The sequence below is a fragment of the Lissotriton helveticus genome, chromosome 5_1, assembly GCF_964261635.1.
Source record: "Lissotriton helveticus chromosome 5_1, aLisHel1.1, whole genome shotgun sequence".
NCBI classification, from domain to species: Eukaryota; Metazoa; Chordata; class Amphibia; order Caudata; family Salamandridae; genus Lissotriton; species Lissotriton helveticus.
In genome coordinates, this window is record NC_136065.1 from 1,824,193,741 (window position 1) to 1,824,210,993 (window position 17,253).

General features: G+C 45.0%; 1 protein-coding gene across 2 annotated transcripts in view; it reads right to left on the bottom strand.

Moving 5' to 3' along the window:
* HROB (homologous recombination factor with OB-fold) overlaps positions 1-11,025 on the bottom strand; it is a 153,357-nt gene extending 142,332 nt beyond the window's left edge. Inside the window, exon 1 of one of the 2 annotated variants that reach the window (XM_078645201.1) lies at positions 10,782-11,025. In XM_078645201.1, the coding sequence (XP_078501327.1) occupies positions 10,782-10,784 (3 nt within the window). In that variant the 5' untranslated portion in view covers positions 10,785-11,025. Of the gene's footprint in view, positions 1-10,676 lie in introns of both variants that reach the window. The other variant, XM_078645202.1, reaches the window with a different exon arrangement.
* Positions 11,026-17,253: the final 6,228 nt, after the last annotated feature.

The window sequence follows — 17,253 nt, forward strand, 5'->3', positions numbered from 1 at the left end:
GCCAATAAAGCGGAGGTTGTTGCGGCGTGCCCGCCCTTCGGCATCTTCCACACGGAGCGCTGTGTTTCGTTGCGCAGATTCCATCGCCGCCATTTTCTTTTTAAGGGTATTCACGTCTTCTTCCACCACCGATACCCTGGATTCGGTTTCGGTGATTCGCGCCACGGCATTTCTCAGGTCCTGGCGCAACAGGGTCACATCCGCGCCAACTGCCCCTATCTTGGCGTCTAGCATGTCCCTTGACTGGGTGATGGCCGCCATAAGGGCTGCATTGTCCGGCCCCCCTCCAGGTGGAGCACCCCCCGACGGTCCGGGGCCCCCACCGGGCCCCGTAAATTTATCGATTGTCACTTGCTTGGTGGGGCCGCCGCCTCCTCTGGTCATGACTGCCGAGGTTATAAGGGCCCCAAGATGAAACCGAATGTGTGGAACTCCGACCGCCCTCGTTGAAGTCTATCCAATATAACGGGAGGGGGGGGGGGTGAGGAAACAATGCCCTGTCTCTGGCCCCCGGGTGGGTCCTGGAGGGTTCGCCCTGGTACGGCCCAATGTCTCGTTTAGAGCGGGGCAGGCGCAATGACCGCCAACGAGCAGGGTCTCCCACGACCAGCAACCCTCCCCCGTAAAGGTGGATAGTCCAAGTGTATCTCGCGCCACAGCGCCGGTGTCTCCTCCGGTCCGGGGGGGGTAGGGGGAGGGCCACTACTCACTGTTGCCGCCAGTCGCCCCGCAGGTCATCCGTGTCCCGGGCCATCCACCGCCGGGCGGGATCATCAAGGCGTCCGACTCCCTCCGAGTCCGCAGGCCCCTGGTAGACGCGGGGCCGCGAAAATCGAGGTCCCGGCTGCGCCTGGGCCACCAGGCCGTCTCGCCCGCCTCCGGTCGTCCGCTGCCCCTGTGTCTCCTCTCCATGCAGCTGGGCCCTGGAAGAGGAATCCCACGCAATCCTTTCGCGTCCTCGGTGCCCCGGATTGCTGAATGTCGCGGCCGCCACTAGGCCAGGCGACTCACTGCATGGCTCCCCGGCCGGGGAGCTCCAAAATCGAGGCCCCGGCTGCTCCTCAGCCCTCCAGGCCGCACCTCTCGCCTTGTAGCCCAGTCCGGTTCCGGAGTGCGGGACCACCGCTGAGCACACCGGAGGGTCCCCGGCACTCCTGGCAACATTCGCCCCGCTTTGGTTGTGGGTTTTCGGGGTCAGGGACCAGGATAAGTAGTCGGATTAATGGCGGGCTGGCGGGAGCTCTAGCAAGCTGCGACCGCCATCTCCGCTTGCGTAGCCACGCCCCGCCGATCTTACGCCATTTTAAGGAACATTGTTCTTAGGTACAATCGCCTCAGGCCCAGCAAGGCTGGGCAACAACAAGTAATGTGCTCAGCTGATTCTGTATGGTATTGGCACAAGCAACACCCCCGTTTCCTGGCAGTGTGTTTTTCCAGTGGCCCCTATAGTCCCATATTGGTAATGTTAAGAGCCTGGTTCTCAGAGAGTTCTGTAGGGCTTGCCTTCCGAATCCTGCCTTCAGGTATGGTTGACATGAAGTGGCTTTGTATGTATAGACAAGAACCTCTGCGCCAGGAATGCGTCTAATCCATTCGAGAACCTGTAGCCTTGAGATGTGCTTGCCCAGTTTCTTTAACAGGTTTTTAGGTCTCGCCTGTCGATGCGCATGCGCATCGAGCAAGGCGAGAGTATTGCGAGTTATCCACTCTTTATCCACACTGCAAGGAATCGTGGCGATTCCTTGCAGTGCCCGTGACTTTTAAGGTCAATGCGCATGCGCATTAAGCTTATGCGCATGCGCATTGACCTTAAAAGTCACGGGCGCGTGCATGTCCGTCTTTGTTTACCCGCTCCGCCCCCTCCCGCCGTGTCGCCTTGCCTACTCTCTTCCACAGCCTCCCCCAGCTCCGCCCCCTCACTACTTGATTGCACGGCCGCTAGGCCGTGCCTCCCCTACTCTCCTCCCCCCTCCTCCTCTCCTCCCCTGCCTGCCTGCCGCTAGAAAGCAAACAAAATGTTAGCGGTAGCAAGCAGCAGTATTGCTCGATACCCCGACCTCTTCCGGTGAGAATATTAATGGTGTTATGCTTTGGCGACTTTAAGAACGGACACATCTTTCTTGTCGGATAATGATTTTGTCCCTTTGTTTATTATATATGTCGGAGTGTTCCCGGCTTCGAGTAAACAGCTGACACCTATCCTGAGCAGGCCCAGCTGTCCCGTCGGTGACCAGCCGTTACCATTCCTCAGTTTAGATTTCAAGTTTATTAAATAGAAGGCGCTCCCGTACTTTCCACCTCTCGAGTCCCAGCGCCGCCGCTGTCGCCGCGCAGCTCGTGTGCTGCCAGGTTCATTATCCCTTCGGCTCGATGCTTCCCACGTTTGATTGCAGCTCCCATGGAACGCGTTGGGCCCACTGGTGAAACCCGATCTCCCGCCTTCTCAGGAGCTTGTGTTCCAGCCGCGTCGTTTGTATGGCCTTTCTCACTTTCACCGGCTAATGCTTTATTTATGTAGCGTGCTGTCAGCACTGGAGGCTGCAGCAGCCGGTTCCACGCGTTCTTGCAGCTTTTGTTAATGCAGGAGAGGTGATCGAGGCGCTGCGCATGTTCACCCTCTCACGTCCCCCTCGCCCCACAGACCCCAGCCAAGGGAGCTCCCAGTATAGAGCGGAGGGGCCCCTCAAATTCATCCTCTCCCCTCCCCCTCGCCTCACAGACCCCGGCCAAGGGAGCTCACATTGTAGAGCGGAGGGGCCCCTCATGTTTATCCTCTCACGTCACCCTCGCCTGTAAGACCCAGGCCAAGGGAGCTCCCAGTATAGAGCGGAGGGGCCCCTCATATTCATCTAATGAGAAATGATGATCGTTGTCTGAGAGAAAGCAATTGTTAAATTGTTGTAGACTCTAATGGCTTACAGCTGGGTATGTTTTCGAATTTGTTCTCGCTAGCCCAGGCTCATTTTTTGCCACCGTTACCAATCACAGTCAGACGGATGTGTTCTTTGTGCAGCCCAGTTACATACATAACAATAAATAATAGAAGGGTGTTGTTTTACATACATTCAGATCTGTGGCACTCACCCTCAACCCCTCACCCTCAAACCCTCACCCTCAAACCCTCACTCACCCTCAACCCCTCACTCACCCTCACTCTCACTCATCCTCACTCACCCTCAACCCCTCACCCACCCTCACTCACCCTCAACCCCTCACCCTCACTCACTCACCCTCAACCCCTCAACCCCTCACTCACCCTCACCCACCCTCAACCCCTCACTCACCCTCACTCACCCTCACTCACCCTCAACCCCTCACCCTCACTCACCCTCAACCCCTCACCCTCAACCCCTCACCCTCAACCCCTCACCCTCAAACCCTCACCCTCAAACCCTCACCCTCAAACCCTCACTCACCCTCACTCTCACTCATCCTCACTCACCCTCAACCCCTCACCCACCCTCACCCTCACTCACCCTCAACCCCTCACCCTCACTCACTCACCCTCAACCCCTCACTCACCCTCACTCTCACTCAGCCTCAACTACTCCCCCTCACTCACCCAAAACCCCTCACCCTCACTCACCCTCACCCTCACTCACCCTCAACACCTCACTCACCCTCACTCGCCCTCACCCTCACTCACCCTCACCCTCAACACCTCACTCACCCTCACTCGCCCTCACCCTCACTCACCCTCACCCTCACTCACCCTCACTCGCCCTCACCCTCACTCGCCCTCACCCTCACTCACCCTCACTCACCCTCACTCACCCTCAACCCCTCACTCACCCTCACTCTCACTCATCCTCACTCACCCTCAACCCCTCACTCACCCTCAACCCCTCACCCTAACTCACCCTCACTCACCCTCAACCCCTCACTCACCCTCTCACCCTCAACCCCTCAACATCAACCCCTCACCCTCACTCACCCTCACCCTCACCCACCCTCACTCACCCTCACCCACCCTCACTCACCCTCACCCTCACTCACCCTCACCCACCCTCACCCTCACCCTCACTCACCCTCACTCACCCTCACCCTCACTCACTCACCCTCACTCACCCTCGCTCTCACTCACCCTCAACCCCTCACGCTCACTCACCCTCAACCCCTCACTCACCCTCACTCACCCTCACCCACCCTCACCCTCACTCACCCTCACTCACCCTCAACCCCTCACCCTCACACAGTGTAATAGGTCTCGGAGCATTTGAGTTACAGCTTTTAGAAATGTTTATGGCTTTTTTTTTTAATTCTTTAGCATTGGCTACAGGAAACAAAAATGCTAAAGATTTACACAAAAAACCATAAACAATTCTAAAAGCACTAACTCTAATGCTGCGAGACCTATTGCATTTCCAATGCTTGTTTAGGACGGCCATCATTAACGGTGTGTCTGTTAAACGGTCCAGTGGCAGGCCCAATGACTTGTTGGCCATCAAATGATACCTTGCCCAGAGGCTAGTGTTACCCGTAAACACTGTTTGTAATGGTTCCCCGATTGTGTCAGGGCCTGCCTTAATTACACGATAATAACATTTTACTATATCTTTTTTACATTCAATATCCATTGCTGAAATATTGAACTCCAATAGGATCAGTGTGCGCCGTGTTGAATATGGAAGATTGAAAACGTTTTTAAGAGCCACGATATACATGCAAACGGTCCAATTTTTCTGTAACGAAACCCACAAAGACGAGATGGCTACAGCTCAGTGTTGGAATTATCTTTGCTTGCATTACCCGCCGGATGCCATCTGTAGAACGGCTTCGGAGCTTATGATTTAGTTTGCATATACCATGTGCGACCATAGCCGCTTTAGCCTCGAGTGCTTTGGCCTGCAGTGTTGATCTGCCAGTGTCTGAGAATTGAACTCCCAGATAATTGTGTTTATTAGCAGTAGCAATCCTTAGCGGGCCGAGATACCATCCCAATAATGATTTTTGGGGTTTATGGCCAAAAACCAGCACCTTCGTTTTTGTGGCATTGGCTTCAAGTTTGTTTTCCATGTTATAGAGATGTTGTTTCTCCAATACCCTTTTCATGCTGATTCTAGTTTGATCCAATAGAAACAGGTCATCCGCATAATGCATGAACAGAAGTCTAAGATGGCCCAGTTTAGGCAGAAATATTTTGACTTAAGAGTACCTCTCCAACAGCAGCGGTGGACAAGTTGAACAATGTAGGGGCGATCAGACAGCCCTGTGTTAACCCTTTTTTCGTGTGAATCTTAGCTGTTACACATGTCTGTATAAGCCTAGTACGAACCCAGGTGCCGGTGTGAAGCGTCATGATGGCCGCCAGAACTTTCCACGGAATGCCCCACTTTGCAAGTTTTGCCCGAGCATGTTGCTATCAATACCATCAAAGGCAGCACTGTAATCGACTAAACATGTGTAGAGTGGTGGGAAGGCGACCTCTGTGGCCTTCGTTGCCAGATATGATGAAGCGATAGCGTGGTCCAGTGTAGAAGAGTTGGGCGTCAAGCCTGCACAGTGTGTTTGGCTGGAAGGACTACTGTAAAGGCTCGAGAAGGAGCCCAGTTGAATTCAAACCCTGCTCAGCGATTCGCTAGTGTGGGCACATTATTCCTTCGCTGACAAGGTGCTCCTTTCGCAAGGAGGGGCTTGCATGTGCTTTTCATTCTCTTGGTGAATACGAGCTACTGCTGCTGATACTGGACAGAGAAATACTAGTCTCCCATATATAAATGTGAAGAGTGATTGAGTACTGTAAACTCTTGCCATAACTGATCAAGAAGTAATGATTGTATTTTTTGTCGTTTTGATCTTGCTTAATTTGAAGAAAAAAAAAATCAGGTGCAGGGTCTCTTTTGGGGTGTTTTAACTGGGTTACTGTATTCAAAGTGTTGCACAAATACTTAACACATTGCCTCCTGGATAAGCCTGCCTGCTCTGCACCAAGCTACCAGAGGGTGAGCACAGATAATGTCTGGTGTGTAATTTACTTGCCATAACAAGAGTGGTGGGTTCTGCGTGGCTGAGGTGCATAACCTAGCCAAACAGAAACCCCATTTCTGACAATGCTGTTATCGAAGAACTCTGCAGAAAGCCTTTGCCACATTCAAGGATCTTCCTACCTATGTTACTGAAGGTCTATTCATTATGAGACTGTCATTGTTTGAAGTGTATATAGATTTGTACTGACACATCCGTAGACATTAGGTCAAAGGAGTGGTTGTAATATTTAGGTTAGGGCATGAAATTGAAATAGCGTTAGATCATGCTATATTACATTTTATGTTCTAATTGATCAATTTCTGCAATGATGTAGGATCACCTTACTCAGACATGGTTATTTTAAAAAAACATTTAACTGGAGTTGAGTCAGTCTGATTTGCCAGGCTCTTTGAGAGCACAGCTGTCAGCCTGCCTCTTGATTTAAACTGTTGAATATTTTTGCTGAGGCTTGACTTCATGTCAGACTCTTTGTTGCATCTGATTAAGCCATATGTTAATTTCCTATAAAGATTTATTGTAAATTTCGGCTATTACCTTTTCGTTATCTGTACTGTACATTAATTATTTAATAAAACATTGTGGTTTTGAACTTTTAGCAGGCTCAGCTCCCATTACGTTTTGAGACTTACTTAGGTGACTATGCATATGTATCTGCTGTTGAAACCGTTATCTGTTGGGACACATTGCCTCCTATTTTGGAGGTAAGACCATCTCTGATCCTGCGTAGGTGTTTTATGTTGATTATCTGATAAGATAGAATCCACAGGGCTAATCCATTGAGGTTTCTTTGGGCGGTGACCCTCCCATTGCAAACGGATGTCAGCTATTTGTAAAATGCAAATGAATTCAAGGCAAAATAATCCTATTTTGTGTTGAGAGTCTTGTGCTAATCTGCGGAATCTTAAGCTTTCTAGAAGAAGTAACTACTCATCGACTAGATCAAAAGGAAGTGCGCGCACTGCACAGAGCGTGAATGTCCATTCAAAATAATAAGCCATGCAAGATTACCAGATGATGCAATGCCACTAAGCAAATAATTCTCTACTCCAGGGCTTTTCTTTTGCAAACTATTGTTTTCAGATCTGTTAGTTCAATGCGGTCAGCTGCAACTAGCCAGGGTTATAACTCCCTGAAAGCATGTGCTGTTAAGCTAAACCATGAAAGCAGGCCACCCCATGTCTAGTAAACTTGGCCACGACGGAAAAGAAGGACACATTTTCAAAGGGGTTCTCCCTGGATGTTGCCCATTCACAAAAAGATTGGCAAAGTATAGATTAAACAGTATAATATTCATGGGCATGTTCACATCCAAAGATTCTACAGACCAATCCTTTTAACAGTAATCAAACATTGTATGTCAATGTGTATACAGTTTAAAGTGCCTAAATGAAATCAAGCTCCTGTTGCCATGTCCATCACTTTACCACTGCGTAAGCATATGCCTTTAATGAGCCTGACGTGCATGGTAGTGGCTAGCCACTATCCAGCAGTGTCTAGTAACTGTGTATCAGTATCTGTTGACTTTGTCAGGGCCCAGACAATACATGCCATCATCTCACCTAAAGGCACTGCCCATCCCTGTACAGCAGTTCCCATTTCATAGCAGTGCTCAGGCATCTTTCATAACCTTCAAATGAATACAATATTACCAGAGTTCTTCTCAGAAATAAATCAATTCCACACTTGTTTGCATACTCATAGTACACAGGGCCAAAAAATTAGATCTGTCTTTTGCATATCAAGTTGCCAACCTTAGGCACTCAACCAGCAGCTGCAATAAGAACTGGTGATGAGCACCTAAACTACGAGCATCTCTACCCACGTTCAGCAGCCCCTCTTTCTTCTTATGTTGCTACATGATGGTTCAGGTATTACACATCATCTTATGCACGAGCGCTCTACACATTTTACATACGGCGTTCAGTAGTTGTTTATGGGCTTATATAGCGTGAATCACCCCCAGAGGGGTATCTCAGCGCTCGTGGACTTGCAGAAGAAAGTAGTCACTGTGAACTGACCTAGAAAAGGGCAGTTTTTCTAATTCTAATTTAAAACATTTATAAAGCGCAGCGTGCACCGTACGGTTTCTTGGCGCTAGTGGAGAGTTCGACAACTGAGGCAAAATAAGACCTGTCGTAGGAATTACACGGAAAAGGCCTGTTTGAAGAGAAACGTTTTTAGATCTTTACGGAAGGAAAGATAATGAGTGGCAGAGCGGAGGTGATCAGGGAGGGAGTTCCAGAACGTGGGGGCTAGGGTAGCGAAGTTAGTTCCACCCCACTTTTTACGTTTGAAACGTGGGATTTGGAGGAGGGATTTGGAAGAAGAGCGAAGCTCTCTGGTAGGGACATATTCATTTATTAGCGAGGAGATGAAAGCGGGGGCAGTGCCTTGACGGGCCTGAAAGACCATGCAGCCGGTCTTGAACAAGGAGCGTTCCTTAACAGGGAGCCAATGAAGCTCCCTGAGGAGGGGTGTGGAATGATGATAGCGTGGGAGACCATAGACCAGCCGGGCCGCCTGGTTCTGGACCATCTGGAGTCTCCGCAGGCTGTATGCTGGGATGCCGTTGTAGATGGCATTGGCATAATCTAGCCGCGATATCACCAGTGCGGCCATAATCAACTTGAGTGCCTGTGGGGAAAAGAAACGGGAAACCGTGCGGATAGTTCGGAGGGTGAGGAAACAGGAGGAGACTACAGTGCTGATTTGTGAATGAAGAGTGAGCTGGTTGTTCATTGTAACCCCCAGTGTTTTAACTGTGGTTGAGGGAGTGGGGGAGGGACCAAGAGAGGAGGGCCAGAAGAGGGAGTTCCAGGGACTGGACGAACAACCAGTGAGAACCAACTCGGTTTTGTCCGGGTTCAATTTAAGATGGTTGTGGTTCATCCAGTCCCTGATGAAGGTCATGGTAGACTGAAAGTTAGAGACAGAGAGAGGGGAGGAGGACAGGTCAAAGATGAGCTGGAGGTCGTCGGCATAATTGTACACGGTGACCTCCAGCTGCTGAAGAGCGAAAATAAGGGGAGAGATATAAAGGTTGAATAATAAAGGGGAAAGAGGTTTTTAAGCCTTGCTAAATTTTAAGTGGGCTGGACATTGCCTTAAAGCTATAAGGAGGGCGCCTGATATGAAAAAGACCATTCCTCCAGTCCATGCTTTTTTGACCAGAGGAATTTTGAGGAGAGATTTCAAGCCAGAGTAAAGGTTCCTATGGGGGCTATATTGATGGCGTCTCTCCGCTAGATAGGCAGGTCCATTTCCCCAGATTGTCTTGTGCGTCAGACAACAAATCTTAAATTGCACTCGTTTACACACAGGTAACCAATGTAGTTGTTGTAGAAGAGGGAGTGAAGCTGATCTGTGAGGGGCGTTTAAAACAGTAGTACATATTCCATCATTACCAGCGGCGAGCACACTACAGCTAGGATAATTCTCCAGTGTCAGTTATACTGGTTCAAGAGAAACGACTAACTCACACTAAGGACCGATGAGGTTTTAGTTGTTCCCCATTGTTTTTGTGAACGTTTTTCATTCACAAATAGGCAACTCCCTATTGTGCAGGAGAAGGGGGGGAGGGCGCCAGTCAATCCCTGTAGATAAACCACTATGTGTACTGTTCAGCTTAGTGCAGGAAAGTGTGAAGCATATAGTTTTTACTGTCCAACCAGTAGATGCCAAGCTATTACATTTATTAAAACCTTCATTTTTGGATAGCTGCCAGCAAACGATTGACTTGGCTCAAGACCTTTTATTCTGTTGTAAGTAGTTATTCTGTCTACAGATTTCTATATTATTTTTGTTAATCAATATATGTGACTGTCAGGAAGACCTGCCAGCCTCCTCGAAAAGTGTTTGCACGTGACCCATGCAATCCCAGCAGAGAGGGCAGTATGGGCTCAGAGGAGACGGAGAAAATGAGGAACCGTCTGAGCTGAAGGAGGCAGGGAACAGAGAAGGCAGCCAGTGTTAATGGGCTGCTGGGGCAGACGGGTAAGCGTTTGAACAGAAGGGTAGGGGGCAGTCTATGAGTAGAGTGGGCAGTGTACGACTAGAGTAGACAGGAACAGCGATTTGCCAATGGAATTAGTGACTTGTTCCAATCTGAAAAAAATTATCAAATTGCAGACGTATCACATGCGTATTAGTCCCCACACTCCCGCCCACCTGTTATTCATCTTAATGTATATTCAAAATTGGTCTTTACTCTTGTGACCGGGGCCCACCAATGTTTTTGTGAACCTGGCTGTCACGGAATCTGCCCCTTGCGCCCCGGTCGGTCGTTCGTTCGTCTTACTATTAACCTAAAACTTAACAGTCCGTGTCTATTATGAACTGTGGGAACTCAAGATGTGCTCACATGTCGCGGGGGTGTACAACCACTGTATGACAGTCTGTTCACTCTACTTCATACCACGCCTATCTGTCTTGTAAAATGGACTACGTAACTCCATGCCATCTCGCACACGGCTTCCGTTTTTTTAAACAAAAATATTTGCCATCAAATATGTTGGTCTAATTAAATCTATTAACGAAAACTCAGACTACGGCGCCCTGAATACATTTGGGTGTCACGCCAAAATCTGGGCTCGTTTAGTTCCCTCGAGGGCATGGAATAACATGAATTCATATAATCGGTCACTGTAGAAGAGTGCTTGCAACTTACACCCCTATGAAAGTGCACATACATAACTTTACTCAACCACCTGTCCACTGTGTCTGCGATCCTTTAAGATGGGGACCAATGATTCATTCCCACGTATTAATGTCCTGAAATCAGGCTATAGTTTTACCATAACTGATTGGAGTCCTTGGAGGAAGGCAGTCTGGAACTCAAGCACTACTAACGTCCTGTGCCATGTATTCCAGTCTGGTGGGGCCCCGTAGCCTGACTTCCGGTGTCCACGGGGCCCCAGTCGCCTGCCTTCTGAAGTCACTTAGGATGCGATGGTCTCACTTCCGGTCTCGAGCGACGGGGCCGGATGTTTGGAACCTTCCCTGTGTAAAGATTTCAAGCTGCCGCGCGTCTCCTACGCTGTTCTAGTAGTCGCGGAGGTTTTGCGTCGGTAGAAAAAGTTGTATTCTGCGCATGTGCACTTCAATAACGTCTGCAGAGAGAGGAAGAAATACTCAACCGTGGAAAACGGCGAGGAAACACCAGGAGGCGCTCTGAGATTGAAGAAGCGGTTTCCATCGGCGCTCATAGCTGCTGCTGTTATTAGCTCATTTTTGGTAGATTATATGGCCAACGTTTCATTATCACTCCACTGGGCCCTTTGAACGTGTGGCCAGTGCTTTCATTGTGCAGGTACTACCCGGCTTGGAGTCCCTGCACTTCTTTAATATAAAAGGGAGAGAACCCGGACTTTTCAGCAAGGGTGCAATTAGATTTGCCATATTTCCCAGAGATTAATACCTGGCATGATCTTGTTGTGTGTATATCTTGTATGCATTTAAAGTAATGGAATCAGAATTTTAAGTATTCCATTCTGTACTAGGTTCTGCCTCAATCAGTTCTTCCACTGCTGCTGCACAGGATAGACCTGTTTTCTGCGTATGAAACAAACTTCTCAATTTAATGACTTCTGTTCCTGGATTGATTATACAACAATTTATTGGCGACGGGTTGGAGGATCATTTACCACGATTATACTGAATATATCTTTACTTGGATTTTAAAATGAAAATCGAGGAATAGAAAGAAAGAATAAAGAAGAGAAAAAATGGAATTAACCGGAAGCCTGTGAATATCAAGGGACTGTGAAACTCTTTGGCATTTACTTTTGATGATAGCGTGGGACAATCGGTCCGCTGATTAAAGTTTGCCTGGAGGAAATTTAGTGTAATTAATTTAGCGAAAAAGTTTTAACTCTTGAATAGTTGCCTTGGAATGATCGGTTGCGGTTAAATCAATCTAATATTACAGTTTTGTGTGGGACGATCGGTCCGCTAGTACTGTAACATTATTAAATCTTAAGCATCTTCAAGATTAAATGCTCTCAGAACACTCACAGCAAGGTCACTGGCATCTTTCAAAAGGTGCGTGATCACTATCGCGCGAAGGAGAGGCCTACAGTTCTTCAATGCGCGATAAGTATACGTCAGCGCGCAGGAAAAGGAAATAGAAAGGTCACGCAACGTGACCCAACGTGGAGGCCATATTGGATTATTTTCTTTTAATGTGTTTTGGGGTAATTCTATTGTAAAGAAGACAGTTTGACATCGCATGCTTAAAACTTTATAATCAGACAACAGAATATGCAGGAAACAGGTGGGAGTTCATATTACATTAATTAATTATCATTTTGAGTAATTTTAAGAGAATACAAAAAAAATTGAAGTGGCATGTTAGAAATTTTAGTCGTTTAAAAGCATACACTTTTTTTATTTACAATTGAGTTTAGGAATAAAATATAATGGTACAACAAAACTTTACTATCAATTCGCCGCACAGCTTTTGGGTTTCTGGAAGTGAACCAGCAATGGTATGGACAGAGTGGAAGGAGTACTTTGATAACTATATTGCTGCAATTGATGAGAATAAAAAGATGTCAGCAGAACAAAAGAAAATAATACTGTTACTGTCTCTTAGTCCAAAAGGCTTGAAAACTTATAATAGAATGCCTAACGCAACAGTCAGTGATGATGTAAATGTGTATCTAGCTGCGATGAGCGATCTTGACAAATATTTTACTCCGAAGGTTTGCATTGGAGTTACAAGATACACATTTTTTCAGCGCAAACAACAAAAAGGAGAGTCTATTGATGATTTTGTAGCAGAACTTAAAAAACTAGCCATTGATTGTAAATTTGGCAATAATCACGATGACTTTATAAGAGATCAAGTGGTAATGCACAGCAATAATAGTTCAATACAAGACAGATTGTGGATTAATGGAGACAATTCTTTAATTGATGTGGTGAATTTAATGCGCAAAGCTGAAATGTCAGGGAGGTACGCAAATGAAATACAACAACCTAACAAAGAAAGAATGGAAGTATGCAAAGTCAACTATAAAAAGAGCGACAAAAAGAAAAAGTATGACCATAAGAGGAAACCAAATAACTCAGAAGGGAGACAATACAACTCCGAATGGAAATGCTATCGTTGTGGTACCAAAGAACATCTGGCACACAGCAAAATATGTCCTGCATTAAGCAAAGGTGCATGAACTGTGGCATAATTGGGCACTTTGCAAAAAGTTGTCACAGGAAAAAAATTAAAGTAAAATGTGTACATGAGGCCAACACTAGCAGCAGTGAGAGCGATGATAATGAGGAGAATGATAAATCTCTAGTTTTGAATCTTTAGGAGAGGAGATTAGTGTTGAATATTGATGAAAAAAACATAAAGGACAAACCAGAATGTGACATGTGCATTGGTGGAGTTAATATTAGAATTTATGCGGATTCTGGCTCACCTTTTACTATAATAAACCAAGATGTTTGGAATTGTAAGTTTAAGAATACAATTGGTGAGTACCTTTCTCCACCTGATATTAACCCGGAAAGCTTTACCAGTGAAAGAATCGACATGATTGGTTTCAGATGGTTGTTATTCGAATTTAAAAGCAGCAGTGCTCGTGGGAAGCTTTATGTGGCCAAGAATGGCCCATCAGTACTTGGTTGGAAGGATCAAGGGAAGTTGCATATCATACTTGACCCTAATAGTGTAGAAAACGTTTTGATTATTGATGATGTGGCATCAATTGGGAAGGAAATGCAAATAAAATTTCCAGGTGTTTTTAAAGAAACGCTAGGCACTCTCAAAGGGTTCGAGCATGAGATTGTTCTAAAGGATAATGCTGTTCCAAAAATTCACAAAATGAGAATGGTACCCATTGTATTACGAGATGAGGTGGAAAAAAAGCTGAAAAAACTGGTGGAGTTGGATGTAATTGAGCCTGTAGAGTCCTCTGACTGGATTTCTCCGATTGTAGTAGCTCGTCGTAGTAATGGAAAAATCCTTTTGTGTGTGGACCTCCGCCATGTAAATAATAACATCCTTATTGACAGATTTCCACTACCAAAAATTACGGAAATGATGTCATGTCTAAATGGATCATCATGGTTTTCAACCATTGATCTTTCAAAGGCATATCATCAGATTTTGTTATCAGAGAAATCAAGGAAGATAACAGCCTTTATTACACCGTTCGGGTGTTTCCAGTACAAGCGCATGCCATTTGGACTGGCATCTGCAGCTGCTGTTTTTCAAAGACTAATGTACAATTTATTTGGGAAGGAAAAAGGAGTATCATTTTTTCAAGACGATATTTTAGTTCATGGTGATCACAAGGACAAACATGATGAAATACTTAGTAAAGTTTTAAGTATTCTAAAAGAGAAGGGCCTAACTATAGAATTGATTAAGTGCAAGTTTGCTGAAAGGAATGTTTCATATTTAGGTCATATAATCTCATCCGATGGGGTTAAACCTAAACCAGAACTGATTAATGCTATAACCTATGTTCCATCCCCAAGTAACAAGGATGAGGTAAGGTCCTTTCTGGGGATGGCAGAATATTGTGCAAAGTTTATGCCAAACTTTGCGGGAAAGGTGTTTAATGTCAGACAGCTTTTAAAGAAACATGTGAAATTCAATTGGGATTCTTTATGCGAAGAAGAATTTCAATATATCAAGGAGTACTTAGATAAAGTACCACATCTTTCAAGTTTTCACCCATGTTCTGACATATTTATTACAGTGGATGCTAGTAATAAAGGATTAGGAGCAGTGCTTACCCAAGCAAATGTTAATGGTAAGGAAAGGATTATATTATTTGCTTCAAGGTCAATTTCACCTTCTGAAGAAAAATACACTATAATTAAACTTGAAGCACTTGCCTGTGCTTGGGCTCTTGATCATTTCCGAGCTTTCATTTGGAGCATACCAATCATTTTAAGAACTGACCATAAACCATTGGTTAAATTACTTTCCACTGAAGGAATTTCTTCTGCCTCAGCTAGAATGGCTCGTCTTTCAATGCGAATGAAAGATTACACGTGCAAGATGGTATATGTACCAGGAAAAGACAATTTGATTGCAGATTTCTTGTCTCGGTTGCCTAACCCTTTAGAAACATGTGAAGATGACCCATGGGCTGACTTTAAAGTTGCTTTAGTGCATGATTCAGGGTTATCTGCTATTAAGCATGAGGTTTGGGTGGTAGAACAATCCAAAGACAATGATCTCCTTATAGTTATGAAACATGTGTCTGAGGGTTGGCAGAAAAAAGAGTTGCTATCTAAGGAATGCAACGCTTTTTGGGATGTGAGATCTGATCTGTCTATTGAGAATGCGGTTGTAAAATCATTCCTCCCATTGGTATGAGGAATACTATTTTAAATTTATGTCATGAAGGTCACTTTGGGGTGGTAAGGACGAAGAATGTAGTGAAGGAGTCATTTTGGTGGCCATGCATTGACAAACAAATTGAAAAAATTGTGAATGAATGTGCATTTTGTTCTACTGCTGATAAAACGCTGCACACTCTCAATCCTCCTATGTCAAATATAAGTATTCCTAATCAACCTTGGGATAATGTTGCCATCGACATAATGGGACCAATTGGTGAATTTCAAGAATATATTCTTGTCTTGATGGATTTATTCACCAAGTGGCCTATTGTGGAGATCAAAAGGAAGGCTGATACTGACACTGTGTTAGAGTTCTTAGATCAAGTTTTTATCTCAGAAGGTATATCTATCTCACTTCTAAGTGATAATGGAGTACAATTCACTTCCCTTACAGCTAGAGAATAGGTGTAAAACACAAGACTACTGCCCTGTACAAACCTAGCAGAAACGGAACCATAGAAAGGTTTAATAGGGTTGTTAAGGGTGTAATTCAAGGTGCTTTTAACAATAATCTAGACTGGAAAGTTGCTGTCAAGAAAGCAGTATGGGCGTACAGAATTACTAAAAATGATGTAAAAAAATTGTCACCTTTCTTAATGATGCGGGGAAGATCTCCTCGATGTAAATGTACTCCTTCTTGGCTAAAAGATTGTTTGGTTTTAGAATGGTCACCACAGGAAGTTAGGAAAATAATTTCTCTGGACAAAATAATTTTATAATTTGCACAAAAATGTTTCTGATCCTATAATCAATGTAGGGGATTGGGTAAGAGTTAAGAAACCGAAAAGGGTCACAAAAGGGTTGAGTAAGTTTTATGAACCTATAAAAGTGATTGAAATTCTTAAGAATGCGATTCGCGTAGAGAATGGAAAAGTTTGGATTTTGAAAAGAGTTGTGTTGTGTAGAAAAAATTCTAGAGGGAATTCAATGGATGGAATCAGGCATGATGTTCCTATTGATCCACTGTGGACAGAAGATATCAGTGGATCTCATCAGGAACCACTATCTACAAATAATTGCAATGTGAATAGTGGACTTAATGTGGAGGAAGTTGTAGAGAGAAGGAATAGTTTAGAGAGAGATTGTGGAAGGAGAAAGAATTTACCTTTGTGGTTGGATACATTTTTATTTATTTATTTATTTTTCTTCTCTTTTGTTGTTAATTATTTTAAGGGGGTAGGTGTTAGGATAAATTGTTTTATATGTTTGTGCCTGGATGAATAGGACACAATAGTATGTTAAATTTTGTTAGGTATATGTTATGGTATATTTATTATTGTAAGAAGGGGGATGTGTTGTGTGTATATCGTGTATGCATTTAAAGTAATGGAATCAGAATGTTAAGTATTCCATTCTGTACTAAGTTCTGCCTCAATCAGTTCTTCCACTGCTGCTGATGAGGACAGACCTGTTTTGTGCGTATGAAATAAACTTCTCATTTTAATTAGTTCTGTTCCTGGATTGATTATACAACACATCTGTTCACTGTTTAAGATTCTGCGAAGTCCTGGGCATGATTCTTGAGTACATCTTTATATGAAATTGTCAGTATTCATTGTTGATATGGTCCTTCTGTCTTTGTTTACTTTATTTTTTAGTCAGGGGTCATTGAGCCTGCCTCAGAACACGTTTTCAGTTTTTTCATTCTTTTATTAACTGTTTAAAGTATTTACAGATATAGGAAAAGAATATCAGCTTCAGGTGATTTTCCTAATTTTTGTACCGAGATGGGCATTAAAATACCGGTCATACCAATATAAAACCAGCCAGGTGACAAACCTAGATGCAGCACTTTTATTGGGCGAGTACTGTCACTTCTCAGAAGCACGTAACGCGGGGAGATAGGTCCTGGGGCGTCAGGTCAGCTGGACCATATATAATATTTTGAAAAAAGCAAGTGCCGAC